General features: G+C 39.7%; 1 protein-coding gene and 1 pseudogene across 4 annotated transcripts in view; one reads left to right on the plus strand and one right to left on the minus strand.

The window, feature by feature from the left end:
* The window catches only part of UBTD2 (ubiquitin domain containing 2), a 67,317-nt gene that overhangs the window by 40,975 nt on the left and 4,155 nt on the right, over positions 1-22,187 (plus strand). For all 4 annotated transcript variants that reach the window (XM_060094946.1, XM_060094944.1, XM_060094945.1 and 1 more), the window contains exon 2: positions 7,578-7,814. In XM_060094946.1, the coding sequence (XP_059950929.1) occupies positions 7,640-7,814 (175 nt within the window). In that variant the 5' untranslated portion in view covers positions 7,578-7,639. The remainder of the gene's footprint in view (positions 1-7,577; positions 7,815-22,187) is intronic.
* LOC132487318 (U5 spliceosomal RNA) lies at positions 8,943-9,000 on the minus strand (annotated as a pseudogene).

Here is a 22,187-nt window from a genome sequence, read left to right on the forward strand (position 1 = left end):
TTAATATTAGTCTTTTGAGCACTTTCTTGGCACAACCAGATGTTCCAGCCTTGCTTTGAATTTTCCCAGCTCTGATTTTAGAAATAGCCGCTTCTCTGAATAGCCTTAGGACCTTTTCATTGGGGAAAGGTGTTTAAAACTAAGATCTGGGAGCTAGGTATGCTCATTGCTACTGGGTTGTTGTTCTTTCTAAGCCCTTTTAGTCAACAGAGCTATAAAACACTTTTTATCATTAGATTACAAGTTCCTATTTCTATTTCCAATTCAAAATTAATCTGTTTTCCTGTCTTTTTATTTTATATTTTATGTTTAATTTTTTTTTCCCTGTCATAAAAAATCTTGGTTTCTATTGATGTTAATATAGTTCCTTACTTGCTTTATCCTATAGTAAACATCAAATGTTTTAGAATTATAGTAATTAGTATTCTACATGAATTCTTAGTATTTTAACATGCAGAGTAAAGTTTAAGCTGTCTTTGTAGTATGTTTTTTCTTCTTAGAATTTATCCCACTAAAGATGTATAGTCAGAGTATCATGTTCAAAAGTAACTTGAAAAAAATGAAGTCATTTTTTTTTGTATAGTAATTTTAACACTTGATATACAGTTAGGTTGATTTCTTTTAATTTATTTATTTATTTATTTATTTTTGGGTGTATTGGGTCTTTGTTGCTGCGCGCGGGGTTTCTCTGGTTGCAGCGAGAAGGGGGGGCTACTCTTCAATGCGCTGCACGGGCTTCTCATTGCTGTGACTTCTCTTTGTTGTGGAGCACGGGCTCTAGGCACACGGGCTTCAGTAGTTGTGGCACATAGGCTCAGTAGTTGTGGCTCGCAGGCTCTCGAGCGCAGGCTCAGTAGTTATGGTGCACAGGCTTAGTTGCTCCATGGCATGTGGGATCTTCCTGGACCAGGGATTGCACCCGTGTCCCTTGTATTGGCAGGCGGATTTTTAACCATTGCGCCACCAGGGAAGTCCCCCATATGTATTTTAGGGTTTTTTTTTTTGCGGTACGCGGGCCTCTCACTGTTGTGGCCTCTCCCGTTGCGGAGCACAGGCTCTGGACGCGCAGGCTCAGCGGCCATGGCTCACGGGCCCAGCCGCTCCGCGGCATGTGGGATCCTCCCGGACCGGGGCACGAACCCGCGTCCCCTGCAGCGGCAGGCGGACCCCCAACCACTGCGCCACCAGGGAAGCCCCCCCATGTGTATTTTAGTATCAACTCATCTAGCATGAGAAAAAGTTTTGAAAAAATTATTTTCACTGAAATCATGTTAAATGTAGGTGTTAACTTTAGAAGGATTGACGTTTTTGTAATGTTGAAGTCCAAGTACAAGAGGTGTCTTCATTTTGTTCAGGTCTACTTTTGCATCTTTCAGGGGTTTTAAAAAAGTTTTCCTGAGTTGTTGCATTCCGAGTATTATATCTTTTATGTTTCTATTGTAAACAGGACCTTTTCATCCATTGCATCTTCTAGCTGGGTATTTTATGTATATAAGAAGGCCTACATTTTATATCCTGTTACTGTGTTAATTTCTTTTATCATTTCATTTTAGCACTGATTTTCTTGTATTTTCCAGTCATACCATCATATCATTTGCAGTTAGAGATGGTTTTCTTCCTTTCTGGTTCTTACACTTCTGATTGTTTTGTTCTGTCTGCTTGTGCTGGCTAGTACTTTGAACACAGTGTTAGATAGTAGTGGAAATTGTGGGCACCCTTGACTTGTGTGTGCTTTCCTTGCCCATACTGCCCAAAATTGAGAGAAGAAAAGGTCCCTGCATTCCAAAGAATGTAATGCTGGATAAAGCCATTCCCCACCTCCCTACCCCCCAGTAGAATGAACCATCTGAAAGTTTAATGTATTACTTAAAAGGTACAGTGTGCTGGTGTTAGGTGACCATATTCTTAGTCCCAATTTTATGTAATGTTGCCCTTTTTAATAAAGTTGTTTTGTGTGTGTGATTTAATTGTATGTTTTTGTAACATTTCTAATAAGACTCATCCATTAAAAAAGTCTTTGAAACATGTTGCAGTTAGGCTTTCCTGTTGCCTGTTTGTATGCTCAGACCATTGGTAAGTAGACTTATACTCTGAGAAACAGGGCCAGGAAGTCGATATAAGGTCATTATGTTGATTTTTTTCCCCCCTCAATAAAGGTAGCTCAAACAACATTAGAAATTATTATATATGCCTTTAAAATTATGCTCTAGTTTAGGGTAGAAGTATAATCAAAGTTCTCATTTCTATTTATTATTAAATTGTAGCATAAAAAATGATGTTTATCATTTTTAGATAAGTTACTTAAGTAAGTATGCATACATGTGATCTTTAGAGCCTAATGTGGTATAGATGCTGAGTACTTTGTAAGTTGAAGCTGACAGGCCAGAAAACTGCATTACCTCTTTACTTATACGATTCTTCTTCGGTGAGCATATCTCCAAAGAAATGAATTAGGTGGTAAATCGGATGGAGTTGGGGAGCTGGTGCTGCTTGGTTAGTTTTTCCTTTGTCCTACCAGAGACATTTCATTGGTCATAATGAAGCCCGTGAAAGATGGATGAGTGATACTAGAAAAACAGCTCAACACATGCTTTATTTTGAGTGAACCTTCATAATTGATTTTGGTTTGTAAAAGAAAACACACTTCTCAGCTCTGGTAAGACATGGAGTGCTATAATGCAAACAGAGCTCTGGCCTTTGAATCTAGTCATCTGGGTTCTAGTCTTGGCTCTCTTTGACCTTGAGCAAGTCATTTATCCTCGTTAAGTCTTCTGTCAAATAGTAAGGTTGCTCATACCATCTAAGATCTCTTCCACCTCTAAATTCTCAGACAGTAGAGCAGATATGGGTTTGGTATTGACTGTTGGCATGTTGATGCTCATATTTTAGGCATTTTAAGCCCCATATCCCTATTTTTATTTTGGCAGTTAGTTGCCTTAGGGAATATATGTGTGCATATGTGTATATATAGTGTATTCTAAATTTACGTGAGAATAAAATATTTTACAACTATCCATTTAGGCTAGCACAATCTGTTACAGAAGGGTTCTGTAGGATCTATTCTTAACTCTTGAAGTGACAGAAAAATTTCCCTTTCATTTTCACGATGTTAAGACTCTAATCAATCTAAAATAGGTGCATTATCCCAGTTCTATTCCATGTTGCTTTAAAGTCTTCAGAATTCTTCTGAACAACATATTTCCCTTTGATTGTGATCTTTTTAAATATTCAGTTTTTTTCCCCCTGAATGTTGTGTTAGGAAAACTCTGAGTTTTCAGTCTGTTAAAGCTATTATTTCTTGAGTCATATCTTGATATCTACAGTACCTGTGCATTAATGGCCTCTCCTTCCTTCATTTGAAGAGTCCCAATATTAAATGTTTTCAAAAGAGGAACCAAAAGCAGGAAAACAATTACAAACATACTTCACTTCAGAGATCATTGTTTTTTACCAATAAAATGTCAAAATGAGTTGTAAAATGCATTCAGTTGTGGAGTAAAAATATTTAAGATTGTGTTTCTTATCGATATTTAGCTCTGAGAAGCAAATCTTTCTTGGGGTTTTTACATGTTAGATCTGTTTATTTGTCACATCTTTGGGAAGAAATGTTGAAAGGTTACAAGGAAAGAGAAGATAAGGGGTAGATGAATGTGATCAAGAGGCTTCTGAGAGGGTGAGTTTTTGGCAAAGTTTTGAAAGTAAATATTGATAGGGAAAAAGGGTGTTTTCTGAAATAACTTAGATTTTTAAAAAAAATTAATTTCTTTATTAATCTTTTGTTTCTTGTATGTTAAACCATGGAATTAAACTTAGTATGGTTAGATGCCTATAATTTAAAAATTTAGAAACAGAAATTTGAGGAATAAGAACTGTTTCCTGTCTTTCTTTTTTTGGCCACACCACATGGCGAGTGGGATCTTAGTTCCTAGACCAGGGTTCAAACCCACGCCCCCTGCATTGGAAGGGTGGCATCTTAACCACTGGACCACCAGGGAAGTCCCTGTTTCCTGTCTTTAAATTTATTGTTAGAGCATAGTAGTTAGTTCCAGATAGTATGATTGATACTGAACATCTCTCTCTTGGTATCAGGAGTCAGAAGATGTGTGAAACGGATAAATCCGAAAGTGTCAGAGCATAAAATGTAATCTAATTGAGTATATATATTTTATGACTTATTTCATAATAGTTGAAAATGATTGAGTTGGTGCAGACATAGCTACTTACTTGCTAGGCTGATTTCTGTGTTATAAATATTTTAGAAATACAGGTTTGTGATATCACCTAAAATCAAAGCACAGATTTGGTGAGCAAATTCCTAAAAAATGTACACTGATAAATGCATAGGAAGTACATGATAATCATAGAACAGTTCTTTTTTAAGTTAAGAAAGGTACTTTGTTTTATGGTCTCAGAATGTCAGGTTCTGTTCAGAAATCATGAAAAGAAAAAAGACTTAGTCTGTATATTTTTGCAAAAATGTTTGAAGATTTAAAAATTCATATATACTTCCAAAGTTATTTTTATTTAACAAGCACTTATTTGTAGTTTTATTATATATCTATCATTGTAAGTGCTATACAGTGTTAATTTATTAAATCCTCATAACAACCCTAAATGTTTTCATGAAGATAAATATTTCAGGATGATAGCTTGAATGCTTTTGCTAATTTTCATTTTTTCCCCAGTTAGTTTGTTTAACAAAAGTAACTTAGACAATAAACCACATTTAGTTTAACATGAAACTTTTAACCTCAGTTTTGTAGTGAAAATTCTGTACTGCTCAGTGGTTTCACTAAAATAATATTTCATGTTGCAAAGATTTAGTATTTTTAAAAAATATTCATTTATTTATTTATTTGGTTGCACTGGGTTTTAGCTGCGGCACGTGGGCTCCTTAGTTGAGGCATGCATGTGGGATCTAGTTCCCTGACCAGGGCTCAAACCTGGGCTCCCTGCATTGGGAGCATGGAGTCCTAACCAGTGTGCCGCCAGGGAAGTCCCAAGACTTAAGTATTTTTATAGTGGACATTTGATAGGCAGATATTCTCCATTACGGATGTTTGTGATATAGGGAAAGCAGAGACCTAGGCGGAAGTAAAAGTAAGCTTTACTTACCTGTCACAAGCATTCATTTTGTCTTATTTACTTTTACACAAAGTAATTACTTTGGAACTGTTGACAGCATACAGATTTGAAAATGCATTTAGAGTAATGATTATCCCTAAGCAGCATAATGTATCATCTATACTTTTTTAAAAAAATTAATTTATTTAGTTTTGGCTGCGTTGGGTCTTCGTTGCTGCGCGGGGGCTTTCTCTAGTTGTGGCGAGTGGGGGCTACTCTTCGTTGTGGTGCACGGGCTTCTCATTGCGGTGGTTTCTCTTGTTGCAGAGCATGGGCTCTAGGTGCACGGGCTTCCGTAGTTGTGGCACGCGGCCTCAGTAGTTGTGACTCGCGGGCTCTAGAGCGCAGGCTCAGCAATTGTGGGCATGGGCTTAGTCCACGGCACGTGGGACCTTCCCGGACCAGGGCTCGAACCCGTGTCCCCTTCATTGGCAGGCGGATTCTTAAGCACTGTGCCACCAGGGAAGTCCCATCTATACCTTTTATTTGACTTTATTCTTATGCCTTCTACAGATGGGGGGAGATAAAATAAAGCTGTCATATTTGTAAGGAAGGTGCTTTTACTTTTTCCAAAGTATTTTCTACCTTTACTGTGAGCTAGTTTTTCTGTTGGGTTCTTCTCTTTGAGGGCCTTTCAGTTTCCTTTGCTTAAGTACCGAGATCGTGGAGGTTTTGTTGTTGTCTTTGCCTTTGCGTTGCGATTCTCCCACAATGACAGAATTATATCAACTTTCTCTCTGGTACATTTAGTACATATGACATTAGACAATTCTCTGGAACTATTCAAGTAGACATGAAATTTTATCAAATAGGTATTTATTTGAGTATTGAATTAGCTACCTATTCAAATAGGTATCTACTTGTGATGTCTTATCTTCCACTCCCTACTCAGTAAACTAATAGTGAATGTTGTCTCTAAACTGTTTCTAACTCATCTAAAGGTTAATGTAGCAGAAAATAAAATTTACCTTTAATTTTACCTTGTTGGTGGAATCAGTAGGGGGTGGAATGTGATTATCTGACATATTCTGAACACCTTTGGGTGTTCTGAAGGTGAGGGGATGAGACCTGATGTGCTGCCTTGAAATAAGGTGGCCAGATTGGGTGAAGAGAGAATGGTTTACTCCAGGTGTCAAACCAGATACACTTTGCAGCATGAATTGGTCCTGTCATCTTGAAATATAGCCTGGTATAGGATGTAGAGATTGCCTAGGGGTTAGAGTTATTTTGTTTTATTTCTGTTAGGAGTAACCCAAATTTCATCTGGCCCTGGGCCAGTGAGGGAGTGGTTGATATCAGGGATTCTTTAGAACCATTTTGAGAGTAATTTCTTTTAAATTAGTATTCTTCCTGCAATTAAATATAGAACATTGAATTTTGATATACACCCTCTCCCTCCTACCCACTCTGTCATTTATTTCACACCCACTCTTACCCAATCCTCCATGGAGCTTCAGTTTTCTTTCTACCTGTTCTTCCATCTGTTTAACAGTTTCTTATCTATGGCTCTGTGTAAGATAAGAATGTCTCTGTATGTCAGTATGAGATCAGTGATCATATGCCAGATAAGTATCTGGGTGCAAAGAAGCTGCATCAGACTTGTTACAGCACTACTACTACATTCTCTAAGGAGCCATGCTGCCACTTAGAGCAAAAAAGGAGTGGACTCTCAGCCTCTTTTTTCTTCTCCTCTTGGATTAACACTAGAGTAGGGTGTTGTAGTTCTTCTCCTTGTGGTTGGGCACTTCTCCTTTGGCCTAGTATCAAGGATCGCCTGTTCCAATCCTAGTCCCTCCAAAGAGTAAAGCACTACCTCTTTCCCTCATCCCTTTCTAAATTAGCTCCTATATTTGAGTTTCAGAGAAAGATATTCACAGTTCTTAGACTCATGTCCAGAACAGGGTGCTAGAGGAAGCTTTTCTATGATCAGGTTTCCTTGTGGATCTGGTGGTTTGGCTGATCTTCCTTTGGATACCACAAAGTAGTCTTTTCCCTCTTTGAGATTTCTCAGTTCCTGCTTTCCGGCTTCATATGTTCAAGGGTCCTGAGATTCAAGGACCCTTGGACATATGCCATTTGGTTTCTCCTAGTATCTCACCTCTCTTTTATGCTATCCTTTGACTCTTTTTAAATTCTGCCACTGTTGTCTGATGGAACACTTACTACGATTTTTCTAGGTGATTTAAAAATTCTCCTTTGGAGAAGGCAGACTGAATGGAAAAGAGCTACTAACTTGTCACTGGAAGATTTGGGTAGAGCCACCTAATATCTCCATTTGCTCCTGTAGATCTAAAATAAAATAGGTTGGGGGAATTCAGAACGCAAGAGTTAGCTAGTGGGCCAACTTCCAGCTATAATTTTGATGAAAGAACCAAAGAAGAATGACCAGATAGCTATTAAAACATCTTTTATAAATTTTGGTTTTGATGTCAGCCTTTTATTTTTCTTCTCAGTTGCTTTAGGTCGTAACCAGCCTTTGAAAAAGGAGAAACCCAAATGGAAAAGCGATTATCCCATGACAGATGGACAACTGCGCAGCAAGAGAGATGAATTTTGGGATACTGCACCAGCTTTTGAAGGCCGTAAAGAGATTTGGGATGCCTTGAAGGCTGCAGCACATGCTTTTGAAAGCAATGATCATGAACTGGCACAGGCAATCATTGATGGTGCGAACATAACGTTACCACATGGTAGGTTTGGTTGTTGTCAAGGACAAAGTGGAACATCATCAGCTCCTTTCTAATGGCAAGAAACCAAATGGGAAGTGTTCATTTTCCTGCTATGCATTATTCTGTTTTTTTTTTTTTAATGTAGCAAAGAGGAACATTCCTCTTTGCTTCTTGTATATCTTTTAGCTGGAGATAGGTTTACTCTGTGTGTGTGTATGTGTGTGTGTATTTTTTAATATCAAGAAAGAGAACACTTGATAAACCTGTATTTTCTAACTTCCGTCTAATCTAGTTCTCCATCAAGGCCTCCCCCGCCACCCCCAATCTTCTAGAGCTTCTAGTTCACTGGTTTCCTGCTAGCACTAGAGAGGTAGTCTCAAATTTAGATCTCAGGAGCCATGGAGACTCAGTGGACACACCTTTAGTCATTATCCTTTTCTCATTAAGCCTGTTTTTAACATAATGAGCAAACCTAAACTTAGAAGTGAGTCTCACATATTCTAAAGGACAGTTTTCTATGACTGTATCCCTGAGCTTTATTAGAAACCTCTCTCCTTTGCTTAGGAATGTGACTCTAAGGACCACCATAAGCTTTGAATGTTTCCAGGGACACATGTATGCTGGATGCATGCATACCCTCATGTTTAGTCTCCTTGATTAGAAACAGAAAAGTTTCATGCTATACTAAGATTTAGATGTTAATTTTACAGTATATTATATTCTTGTTCTGTTGATTACTATATTTATAAATTGACTTTTCAGTTTTTCAAGTTAATATTTTTCTAAGTTGTCTGTTTAGGCCCCATATAATCCTATATTTCGTTGCATAGTTTTCTATTTATTATTATACTTTCATTGTTTTTTTTTTTTTTTTTTTTTTTTTTTTTTTTTTTTTTTTTTGCGGTATGCGGGCCTCTCACTGTTGTGGCCTCCCCCGTTGCGGAGCACAGGCTCCGGACGCGCAGGCTCAGCGGCCATGGCTCACGGGCCCAGCCGCTCCGCGGCATATGGGATCCTCCCAGACCGGGGCACGAACCCGTATCCCCTGCATCGGCAGGCGGACTCTCAACCACTTGCGCCACCAGGGAGGCCCACTTTCATTGTTTTGTTTGCAGTATCTTCCTTTTTTTTTTTCTTCTTTCCTTTCTTTTTCCCCCCACGGGAATTTTTAGTAAAAGGTGAAAGATTCATACGATCTGAAGAGAAACATGAGTATCGATCAGTATCTTACTTTGTCTACATTTTCAGAGGAACAGTGCTTTTCACTGTTTAATCATCTGCTTTGACTCTTTGTCAAATAAAAGATATTTAACTTAGTATCCTTCCCAGTTTTCCAAATCTCCATTAATTTTCTGAACTAACTGTGCTTCCAAGAAACTTTAAAAAATATATATTCCATAGCTGTTGTTCTTTATTAATAAAACCTTATTAGGATGGGCTTGGGTTAATAACATTGAGCACCCACTATATATAGATCACTTTTTCTATGCAGGTGTAAAAATAATCCGTCCTACATTTGAAAAATTTATAATAGAATGCAGTTTCAGTATGACTCTTTAGTCCCTATTTTCATGGATAGTCTCTGAATTCTTTACCTCTTACATGACTGGAGTGGACATCACCTTGTTCCATTACGTTTCTTAGTTCTATAATTTGTCTTCAAGTACTACCTTTATATAATATAAAGCGAAGGGCCGGGCTTCCCTGGTGGTGCAGTGGTTGAGAGTCCGCCTGCCAATGCAGGGGACACGGGTTTGTACCCTGGTCCGGAGAGATCCCACATGCCGCGGAGTGGCTGGGCCCGTGAGCCATGGCTGCTGAGCCTGCGCGTCTGGAGCCTGTGCTCCGCAACGGGAGAGGCCACAACAGTGAGAGGCCCGCGTACCACAAAAAAAAAAAAAAAAAAAAAAAGGGAAGGGCCTTCCTTTACAGTTAGTTTTATCATCCATCTCTTTTTACTGCTTACATCCTATATTTTAAAAGCAGAATAGATTGGTATCTGTACAGGCCCGCGAGTGGGATGGGGGTGGCATTTATCTGCGATTGTCTTTATTTAGGAGCCATAGGCCCAGAACCTTGACTTCCTTACTTTGTACCTGTCATAGTTACTTATGGGAAAATCTAATTTTGTTCTGTAAATTATGGCCTTGTTTACAAGTTCATGGAGGCATAACAGCTCTGTTACATTTAAGGTAGGGACCTACACATATCCTATTAGAAATGGGCTCAGATCTCTAAAAACTCAAGTCCCTCATTTCTGCTTATCTGTGTGAACCACAAAGTAATGATCCTGGCAGCCCCACCAACCAACAGACTGGGGAGAATTATTCTTGGAAATTTGAGAATATTGGATGAGCCTCAATTCATCCCCTCTATGTTTAAGGAATATTTTCTGCTTTAGCATGAAAGAATCAAATTGACTTTCCTCAAGCTTTCCTCTTTGAAAGCTCTGTAATAACTTTATGTGTATTAATATTATTGTCATTGGTACCCTTGATTGATTTCCCTTGTTCATATCTGAAACTTATCAATCATGTTTCTTGGGTGGACTTTTGAATTATATTTCGTCACGTACTCTAACTCACCATCAGTTTATAACTTAGCTATTTAGTTACATGTTTTTACCTAGACCTCAGTGGTATTGGTGAAATCCCTTCCATCTTTTAGGTGTAATTATGTAATTGAAATTTTACTTCGGACACATTTTGTTGTGTTAAACCCTAAACATCCCAAAATACTTCATATTTTGAGTTTAAAATATTGCATAGGCTTTAGCTCTTGTTTAGCTCAGGCTTTGGTATCAGACCTAGCCTTACTTCCTGCCTCTACTGTATTACTTATAGCTATGTGCCTTTGGGCAAATAGCTTCTTTTCTGTAAGCTTCAGTTCTCTCATCTGTAAAATATGGATTGTAAGTACCTACATTGTAGGGTGGTTGTATTGATTAAATGTGATTATAAAGCATGTAAATTGCTTACCATAGTCCAAAAAAACACTTAATAAATAGTAGAGCTGATGGTTGTATCTCTTTTTTTTTGAATTTTATTTTATTTTTATACAGCAGGTTCTCATTAGTTATCCATTTTATACATATTAGTGTATACATGTCAGTCCCAATCTCCCAGTTCATCCCACCAGCACCACCACTGCCCACCCGCCACTTCCCCCGCTTGGTGTCCGTACGTTTCTTCTCTACATCTGTGTCTTAATTTCTGCCCTGCAAACTGGTTCATCTGTACCATTTTTCTAGGTTGCACATATATGCGTTAATATACAATATTTGTTTTTCTCTTTCTGACTTAACTGCACTCTGTAGGACAGTCTCTAGATCCATCCATGTCTCTACAAATGACCCAGTTTCGTTCCTTTTTATGGCTGAGTAATATTCCATTGTATATATGTACCACATCTTCTTTATCCATTTGTCTGTCGATGGGCATTTAGGTTGCTTCCATGTCCTGGCTATTGTAAATAGTGCTGCAATGAACACTGGGGTGCATGTGTCTTTTTGAATTATGGTTTTCTCTGGGTATATGCCCAGTAGTGGGATTGCTGGGTCATATGGTCATATGGTAATTCTATTTTTGTTTTTTAAGGACCCTCCATACTGTTCACCATAGTGGCTGTATCAATTTACATTCCCACCAACAGTGCAAGAGGGTTCCCTTTTCTCCACACCCTCTCCAGCATTTGTTGTTTGTAGATTTTCTGATGATGCCCATTCTGACCGGTGTGAGGGTCCTTTCTCTCTCTCTTCTCCTTCTGGGACCCGTATAATGCAAATGTTGTTACGTTTAATGTTGTCCCAAAGGTCTCTTAGGCTGTCTTCATTTCTTTTTATTCTTTCTTTATTCTGTTCCACAGCAGTGAATTCCACCATTCTGTTTTCCAGGTCACTTACCCGTTTTTCTGCCTCAGTTATTCTGCTATTGATTCCTTCTAGTGTATTTTTCATTCCAGTTATTGTATCTCTGTTTGTTTGTTCTTTAATTCTTCTAGGTCTTTGTTAAACATTTCTTGCATCTTCTCGATCTTTGCCTCCATTCTTTTTCCGAGGTCCTGGATCATCTTCACTATCATTATTCTGAATTCTTTTTCTGGAAGGTTGCCTGTTTCCACTTCATTTAGTTGTTTTTCTGAGGTTTTATCTTGTTCCTTCATCTGGTACATAGCCCTCTGTCTTTTCATCTTGTCTGTCTTTCTGTGAATGTGGTTTTAGTTCCACAGGCTGCAGGATTGTAGTTCTTCTTGCCTCTGCTGTCTGCCCTCTTGAGGATTGTATTTCTTGAACTCTGACATTAACAAGTAAATTCCTTGCACCTAAATCTTAAATTATAGATTTCAATCATTTTCTGGATATATTGTCTACTGGTAACATCTTTCTTTGGCTTTTAGGATACCCTTCTTTTGAGCATATGCCTAATGGAATTTTGCGATTTATGTTGATTCAATAGCAACAATAGTGGCAGATTTATTTATTTATTTATTTATTAAAAATTTTTATTTTATTTATTTATTTTTGGCTGCGTTCGGTCTTTGTTGCTGTGTGCAGGCTTTCTCTAGTTGCGGTGAGTGGGCTTCTCATTGCGGTGGCTTCTCTTGTTGCAGAGCATGGGTTCTAGGCGCCCAGGCTTTAGCAGTTGTGGCTCGCGGGCTCTACAGCGCAAGTTCAGTAGTTGTGGCACGTGGGCTTAGCTGCTTCGCGGCATGTGGGATCTTCCCAGACCAAGGCTCGAACCTGTGTCCCCTGCATTGGCAGGCAGATTCTTAACCACTGCGCCACCAGGGAAGCCCAGTAGTAGGTTTATTAATTAGACACCTAGCAGTGAGACATTGTTAGTTTAGCATCATCTCACACCTGATCCATGCCTGTCCCCTTCATCTCCATTTGTCAGTATTACCCATAAGATTACTGAACTAATCATAGATTGGCAGCCTAAAGAGATCCTAGGATATACACTCCTTTCTAAGTTTTCTTCCAAAAATCTCCTTTTTTGTTTTCATCTCATCCTCTCTTCTCTTCCCATAATCTTTCTGTTATAATCTTCCCATAATCTCAACCTTATTCATATTATCTTCCCAGTATAAATATTATAAAAAGTTCTTTAAAGCTTGAAAACCATATGAAAATGTCTTTGTAAATGTTGTTTGTATCTGTGTTGTCTGTTATTTTAGATTGTATGCTCAAGGAAAGCAAGGATTATGCCCTTTTTGATTTAAATTGTATTTAGTGTCTGTTTTATATGCATAAAAATTATATATTTGTCAATGGCCTTTTTTCTTGTGATGATAGTTACCTTTTCTGTTGTTTCAAGGAAACAACAAAAAACCCTTTTCCCCATATTTTCTCTTTCTTTTCTTTCTCTTATAGTGGTTCCCTTGATAATTAATGTGTTTTATCTTAATTCCAGTCAGCAGGTCATATTTATTATATCCCTGCCTGTCCAAGCACAAGATAATTCTGTGTTCTTTAATTATTTTCCTCTGTTAATATCTGTGAGAAGTCTTTAGTTTGTTATTCTCAGATGGCCGTAGGGATTTTTAAGAGGGAAGTTGGTGTCATAACTACCTGGGGATTTTACAAGGAATGTATATTTTCACTTTGGAAGTTATGACTCAGGTAGAGGATGATATGGACATGTGTAATAGTGTACTATTGTGGAAAAAGCTCCCTCAGTGATTCTAATGTCTGCTACTTCTTTTCCACAGCCTCCCCATCCTAGAAGAGCTTTATTTTTCACTATTTACACAGCATTTTTTACTCATGGTCTTAAATTTCTTAAAGGGCTTATTTCCTTTTTCTAACTGAGTGTTATTTTGTCACTACCTAAAATTCCTAAAAACATTCCTAAATACAGTGTTTTGCCTGTGAAACCAGATTATAGATTAAGTGGCTTGTCCAAATTAGCATAAACAGGGTGAAAAGAAGGTGGCTTTTATTTTCATTTTTCACAGAGTCTGATTCATAGTGGCTATTCAGATATCTTCGGTGAGAGCTCGTTCAGAAACAGTATCTGTTTATCTGGTAAAGAGGAGGATTTAATGCTTTTTTTAAATTACTATTCAGAAGATTTTAAAAGATTTTTTAAATTGCCTACTCCTTTCCCTACCTTCCAATTTTCTAGAAAGGTTGTTGTTTATTTCTTTAGCACCTACAATTAATGTGTTTTCCATCTCCCTTCTTTTTTTTTTTTTTTTTTCTTTTGCGGTACACGGGCCTCTCACTGTTGTGGCCTCTCCCGTTGTGGAGCACAGGCTCCGGACACGCAGGCTCAGCAGCCATGGCTCACGGGCCCAGCCGCTCCGCGGCATGTGGGATCTTCCCGGACCAGGGCACGAACCCGTGTCCCCTGCATCAGCAGGCGGACTCTCAACCACTGCGCCACCAGGGAAGCCCAAAGCTCCCTTCTTAATCTTCCCTTTATAGGAGGAGTAGCTGCTCACTATTACCCAAGCACTTACTTTTCTCATATTTAAAGTCTTAACTCCAAGTTTATTCTTATTTCTCATGGCTAAACATTGCCAGTCATTCTGTTGGACTTTTGAAGGCCATTTTCTTTTGTCCTTTCTCATTCTTCAGGGAATGGGAGGTAGAAAATAGTAATTCTTGAAAAAACTTTATTTTTTAGTCACCTTCAAAATACAGGTGGGAAAGGAGTTGCCCAGAATTTTTTTTTCTTTTTCCTGATCTTTCTTATCTCAGAATATATCAAATGTGAATAAATTAAATTATGTATAATGCAGTTTAAGTTGTTTAAAACTAAGGCACTCATAAATAGCATAAATAGAGCATTTCTGTGTATAGGAAGCCAACATGATGAAAAGAACTCCTGGTCTGAGAATCAGAAATAATAAGATACTATCAATCCATGTTTTGAATTGACTTTTTTTTTTGCGGTACGCGGGCCTCTCACTGTTGTGGCCTCTCCTGTTGCGGAGCACAGGCTCCGGACATGCAGGCTCAGTGGCCATGGCTCACGGGCCCAGCTGCTCCACGGCATGTGGGATCCTCCCGGACCGGGGCACGAACCCGTGTCCCCTGCATTGGCAGGGGGACTCTCAACCACTGCGCCACCAGGGAAGCCCTGAATTGATGTTATTTCATTCTCATGCCTGTGATAATCACCTACCACAGTCCCCATTTTAAACAGATGAGAAAACTGAAGCACAGGGAAGTTACATTATTTTTCCGAGGTAGAAGTCATGAAATTGGGTTTTGAACTCAAGTCCTAGATCTAACGGTAACTAAAGCAACTAAGTTACAGGGTCAAGTCATTTCATCTGTGTTTTCTGTAAAGTTACTACACGAGTAATTTTCAGTGTTAATTCCATGTGTACCATTTTAGGTCTCTCCCACACTATATAGAATACTTTGTTTTTTTAATAAATTTATTTATTTTATTTGTTTATCTTTGGCTACATTGGGTCTTCGCTGCTACTTGCAGGCTTTCTCTAGTTGCGGTGAACCAGTGCTACTCTTCGTTGCGGTGTGCGTGCTTCTCATTGTGGTGCCTTCTCTTGTTGCGGAGCACGGGCTCTAGGTGCACGGGCTTCAGCAGCTGTGGCTTGCAGGCTCTAGAGCGCAGGCTCAGTAGTTGTGGTGCATGCGCTTAGTTGCTCCGTGGCATGTGGGATCTTCCCAGACCAGGGCTTGAACCCGTGTCCCCTGCATTGGCAGGCGGATTCTTAACCACTGTGTCACCAGGGAAGTTCCTATAATACTTTAAAATGATATACTTCTATTAATACTAAAGAGAAACAAGTGGATTCTCTCAGACATGGACAGATAGGAAATGCATATGTGTAGGCCTTGTTTCTCTTTCCTTTAAGTGTGTTTGACGCCCATTAAGAAGCAAGCCATGGGGCTTCCCTGGTGGCGCAGTGGTTAAAAATCTGCCTGCCAATGCAGGGGACACGGCTTCGAGCCCTGGTCTGGGAAGATCCCACATGTCGCGGAGCAACTAAGCCCTTGCGCCACAACTACTGAGCCTGTGCTCTAGAGCCCGTGAGCCACAACTCCTGAAGCCTGGGCGCTTAGAGCCTGTGCAAGAGAAGCCACCGCAAGAAGCCCGCGCACCGAGACGAAGAGTAGTCCCCGCTCACCACAACTAGAGAAAGCCCGCACACAGCAACGAAGACCCAACACAGCCAAAAATAAATAAATAAAAGAAAAAAAGAAAACCTTTTAAAAAAAAAAAAGCAAGCCATGAATTCTGATTCCTTTAAAGGTCCCTATAAGAATTTGTCGTTTAATAAACTTAATTCATGAACATAAAACTTAAGAACGAAAGCATGAAAATTGTACATACATGAGAGACAGAGGGTTTTTACCAGACTTGTGTTTAGAAATGAAATGGGGCCTTAATAAAGGATCTGATGACTGACTAATCATAAATTAAATGTTATATCCTTTTCCTTTCTCTATCCTCAACGAAAGAAAAATGACTTGGAGTTACGCAGTGTAGCTTTATCCACTCCTCGGCTGCTGTCACCCTTTTTCTTCAGGTAGAGCAACAAAGGGCCTAAAATAGCTGAGGTGGGAGTTCGTCCCTGAGTCAGTAGGCTTGTCTCTGAAGAAAACCTCCTTTCTTTGCCATTCTGGGTGGTGGGGGTGGACGGAAAGCAGGGTTTCTGATGTGGTCCCAGGAAGTGTACTGCACCAACTTCCACTTCTGTAAAGCCAGGTCAGCTAAATAAACCAGTGCCCGAGTGCTGCTGGTCTGTTCCTCTGGTCCTTTTAAAGAGTTGGAATTAAAGATCAGTGTCCTGTTAGAAATGTGGCCAAATGTTACACAAGCTCTTAATCATGGTCTAACCATCGTAAGACTTTGGTAATACATCCAAACTAAGCCACTTTTCACCTGTGCTTGCTAGAAGAGATGATAGTCTTGGTACTTCTGAATCCCAGTCTTAATAGCTAATTTGGTGGGATGAGACAACTGAACCTGCTTCTCCTAAAGCCTGACTATCAGACATAAGCTTAATATAATTCCCAGCAAAGTGTTTGCATGAGAGAGCCTGTAATTTGTTAGTCCTGAAAGACGGCTCATAATACCTGGATGAAGGGTCATTTCGGTGACCCTTTTGACATTATTGTGAGGTTTGTAAAGGACCCCATGAAGCGTAAAGCAGTGGACTCAAACATTATGAAACTTTGATCCTTTGTGATACTGCTATTGGTGAGCTCTCCTCCATAAGTCTGGTTCAGAGATTTAAAACTTGTATGAGAGGGGAACTGACATTACTGAGTGTTTTCAATGGATTTATTATATGCGTTAGTCAATTTTGCATGTGTTTTATTATTTAATCCTTACAACTACTTTGTGAGGTAGATAGTATAGTCCTTGAGGAAACAGACTGAATATGTCCAAGATTAGGATTCAAATTAAAATTTGGGTGTGATGGCTCCAAAGCCACTGTTCCTTCTATCAGATTTACTGCTTCTCCAGTCTTCTGTTCCTCTGTCAGGCTCAACAGTGGGCTGGCCTGAATCATAGGTCTAACCCACTGTTTCTTTCCTTCCCATTCTTTCTGTTATTTCAGTGTTCTTTTCCGTTTTAGCTGTGTCCAACTCACTTATGTGTTTAGGTCTTCTGTTGTCTTAGGAAGTCATGTTTTATGAAGAGTTCATGCCTTCTGGATCAGTTAGAAAAGTGAAGTCGAGAATAAAGACGTCCTTTCTCATCCTTGGAAGAAACCCCCAATGTGACAAAAGCCTTGCAGTTCTGGGATATTGCTTTCCTAGTTTCTTAATTAATTTTGGGAGGACCGTTTTCTATATCAGATTGCTAGTATGTTTTAAATATTAAATGTTTTCAACTCTGTTGAGGTATATTGAAGAACACTAAACAGCACATATTTAAAGTGTACAGTTTGATCAGCTTTGACATGTAAACGCCCATGAAACCATCACTACAATCAAGGTAACATTTTAATATCCTCAAAAGTTTCCTTAAATAAAAATTTATTTTTAACTTTTGCAGATTTGTTCATGTAGCTCTGCAAGTCTCACGTGGTAAAAATTTTAAAACTGAGCCGCAGTCTTGCAGGAGTGAACATAGAGGGAAAACCAGTGAGGCCTTTGAATTCTTAAAAAGACGTCTTTCTTTTTAACCTGAAAGACTACTTGAGAAAGAGTAAAGTGTTAGACGTTCTGGCATTTACTAAAGCTATTTTTATTATTTGGTATATAATTTAGTCTTGTCTTTATAAGTTTCTTGTGAAATTTTTTTTTTTTTTTTTTTTTTTTTTTTGCGGTACGCGGGCCTCTCACTGCTGTGGCCTTTCCTGTTGCAGAGCACAGGCTCCGGATGCACAGGCCCAGCGGCCATGGCCCACGGGCCCAGCCGCTCCGCGGCATGTGGGATCTTCCCGGACCGGCACACGAACCCGTGTCCCCTGCATCGGCAGGCGGACTCCCAACCACTGTGCCACCAGGGAAGCCCCTCTTGTGAAGTATTTTGAAGCCTAATTAAAAACGAGTTGACCAAGGAAAATAGAACATCTGAGCCAGTCATGTAGATAGAAGATAAATAAAAGCAACTTCAAAAAATTATGTATGAAATCAGAACAGAAGGTAGTCTTGGCAGCTTTCTTCCTACCCTGGGGAGCTTTCAGGGCTTCCTGACCTGCGGAAGCAGTGGCCTGGCAGTCATTTATCCCGGTGGCCATCTGTCTCTGCTAGGACTTGAGTGAGGCCTATAATGGGTTTTTGAGGAGAAGGGGAAAAAAAGACAAGTGTACTTAGGTGAGCAATCTAAGCAAGCCTGGCTAGAATGTCTTTAGAACTAGTGAAGAATTATTAGGTGAACTGCACCATCAGTGGCCAGTGGGTGATGATTAAAAACCTTTTGTAAATTGCAAATGCAAACGTAGCTAGGAGTGATTTTTGGAAACGTAAAAAAATCCTTATGTTATCAACTTTTGAGTGGTTCCTTCCCTTCTGTGTTTAAATATAGTGTTTCTTTAAGCAAAACTCTCTTCTAACCGTGCCCTGTTTTATACACATTGCTCTCAAATGTCATAGATGAGACAGTGATAGTAATAGGCCCATTTTGTCACTGCATGTGGTGGCTTCGCAGCACTGAAACTTGTGAGTCACCACTTTCTTTTGCCTCATCTTCCAGATCCTTCTTTGACCTGTCACTAACATCACTGGCAAATGTATTGTTGGGCTGCGTTTGGAGTGTTGGTTTCTTGCTCCTTGTGATTCGCATTTGGTTCTTCATCCCTCTTGTATTTGTCCTCTGCCTTTTTCCAAGCACAGTTCTTCCTCTCCTTAACCGTATCATTAACCTGGGAGTCTTGCAGAGCTGTCACAAGCCCTATAGCCTTATCCCTATGTTACACATTTACTTCTTCAGGAATCAGATTATTTTACTGTGTTACTTAACTATCTCTGACCCTGGGCAAGCGACCTCTCTTTTCTTAAATTTTCCCATTTGTAAAATGAGTATGAGAGACTTACCTTAGAGGGCTGTTGTGAGGATTAAGTGTTAATGTATGTAAAGTGCTTAGACAGAGCGAGTAAGCCCTCTTTAAATATTTGCTTTTATGTTTAAACTTATACATTTGAGATTATTACTCTACAAACTGCTTTTACCCTTTTCCCAATATGCTTCTTCAGTTACCTTCAGATAACTCAATTGAAGTATCTCCCTGAACCTGAAGCAGTTAAGAATCCAAGCAGAGGGCTTCCCTGGTGGCGCAGTGGTTGAGAATCTGCCTGCCAGTACTGGGGACATGGGTTCGATCCCTGGTCCAGGAAGATCCCACATGCCGCAGACAGCTAAGCCCGTGTGTCACAACTACTGAGCCAGCGCTCTAGAGCCTGCAAACCACAACTACCGAGCCCGTGTGCCACAACTACTGAAGTCTGCGCGCCTAGAGCCTGTGCTCCGCAACAAGAGAAGCCACCGCAACGAGAAGCCTGTGCACCGCAACGAAGAGTAGCCTCTGCTCGCCACAACTAGAGAAAGCCCGTGCACAGCAACGAAGACCCAACGCAGCCAAAAATAAATACATAAATAAATTAAAAAAAAAAAAAAAAAGAAAGAATCCAAGCAGAGAATCTTGTAACCCTAAATTCTCTGTCACTCTCATTTCCTGGTTAGGTGATTCGCGTTTCCTACCGTATCATTAGGTCTCGCCCCTTACCACCAATTCTCTCAGATCCATTTCTTTCCATTGTTAGTCAGCCAGTCATTTTAGCAGGGCCCCCTGATTCCAGTCAGACACTCACCCTTCATGCAAATAATAAAATAATCTTTAGGCTTTGTCTTCTTCACTAGCATAACCCTAGCACCTGAAACACTGCTTGGCATATAGTAGGCACTCAGTATTTGTTGGATGAATGACTCATGGACCTGTATTAGCCACATGTACCTATACTAGCCTCCTCTAGAATTTCCAAGGGTATTAAGTCTAAACTCCTGAACCCTCCTATCAGGTTTTCACTATTGCTCCTGTTTAGTAATTTCACACCATTGATTGTGTATTCCACCTCAGCAGAGCCACTTGTTATTCCCTACTTATCTTGTACTAATTCTTCTTTTAAAAAAATATTTATTTGGTTGCACTGGGTCTTAGTTGCAGCAAGCGGGCTCCTTAGTTGTGGCTCGAGGGCTCCTCAGTTGTGGCATGCATACTCTTAGTTGCAGCATGTGGGATCTAGTTCCTTGGCCAGGGATTGAACCCGGGCCCCCTGCATTGGGAGTGCGGAGTCTTAACCACTGCACCACCAGGGAAGTCCCTCTTGTACTAATTCTTGTTTCCATTATCACTCGTATTTCTTGGGATGCCCTACATTTGTATTCTGTGTCATGCCTAGAACACACTATTTCTACAGAATTTTTCCTTCTTGGCTCTACCAACTCTAGTCACATTTCTATTGTGTGATATCTCAGCTCCTATGTTTGATTTTCAGTGTATCAATTTGTATTTAAATCTTTGGTGGGTATGCTGTGTCTGCTCACCTTGATTATAAGCTCCTGGGGGTCAAGGACCATCTTGGCTCTCTTGTAACCTTCTCTACTTAGTGCCAGTGACATATCCTACACACTTCCAGGTGTTTAGTAAGTGTTCATGCAGCAACTCTGGAACGTGAGAATTGTTTTCTAGTGATCTTTATGAAGTCCTAAAGAGATTGTGTGATAGAGACCACTATTAGCAGAGCAGTTTTTTCTTTAATAAAGAGATATGGGGCCATAAAGTGGTGGAGGATTTAGGAGTATATTATTCAAAAGAGTTTGAGCCTGCAGAGGAATCATTTTGCCCTGAATAGGTAATTTTGGGGTAATATTCAGCTCTGGGCTATATTGATTATTTTTATTGATACTTTATGATCCCAGATATTTAATTTGGGGAGAGGGTAACCCATAAAACTGCAGCCTAAAAATGTAATTAAATAATATTTGACTTCATGGCCTGAATTCTTCCCTTATTTAGTTTTTTGTTTAATCTAAAACTAGAGCATATTTATAACTCAGACTACAGTATAATTTGACTGGTAGGAGTGAGGAAAGGAATAAACCAGAAAACTTCATGTTAAATAAATTGCAAGTTACCTTTCCCCAAAATATTGGAATATGGGAGCTTCTAAGCAATAGAGTCTGGATAGCTGATTTCCAGCCTCGTAGATGGGAGGCTGCCTGAGCTAGAATAAGAAGATAGTGCCATCTTCAGCTGTACCTCTTCAATGGAGTTTTTATTCTCACCCATTTGGGTCTGAAAACTGAACCCCTGACTTGCTGTGCCTTTTAAAAAAAGGCAGGCAAAGCGCCTGCCTTACATTTGTTTGAAGCTTGGCATATGCGCTGCTGTTTCAGCACTGCTCTAGAGGCTGCCATGGCACCTCTCGTCCTGGTTTCTAGGGAGGCTCAAAACATAGGCTGTCTTTCGGTCAGGACATGGTTCTGCCTGTAGTTGGACAGCTTTGGTTTGCACTTTGATTTTCTATCTCTTGTGGTGCGTGAAGATGAAGCAGCATGTGCAAACCTGGAAATCACGTTAGAGGTCATTTTTATCCTGCCTCCTTTTGCTAATTGAGAGAAGTATTACAGGTTAAAGAACGTTGCTCAAGGTTGTACACCTAGTTAATAACAAGGCTGGGAATATCATCTGGGTCTCCTGATTCCAAGTAATGATTTAGAATGGTGCCTCTCTTAGAGAATGTTTTTCTAGCAGAACAGTTATGTAAATATATATGTTCTTGTTCCTATCAGGCTGACATTACTGACGCCCCAGTATCAGTGGGATATATATCTGGAGGTATTTTCCTGAGAGAGATGATGAGTCTGTAGTGAACTCTCCACCTTCTCTTTGCTAGTTTTCCTCATGGTCAGCCCACCTGAAAGGCAGTGAGGTTTCTTTGCCTTAGGACAAGGCTATATCAAG

The sequence above is a fragment of the Mesoplodon densirostris genome, chromosome 3 (assembly GCF_025265405.1).
Source record: "Mesoplodon densirostris isolate mMesDen1 chromosome 3, mMesDen1 primary haplotype, whole genome shotgun sequence".
NCBI lineage: Eukaryota > Metazoa > Chordata > Mammalia > Artiodactyla > Ziphiidae > Mesoplodon > Mesoplodon densirostris.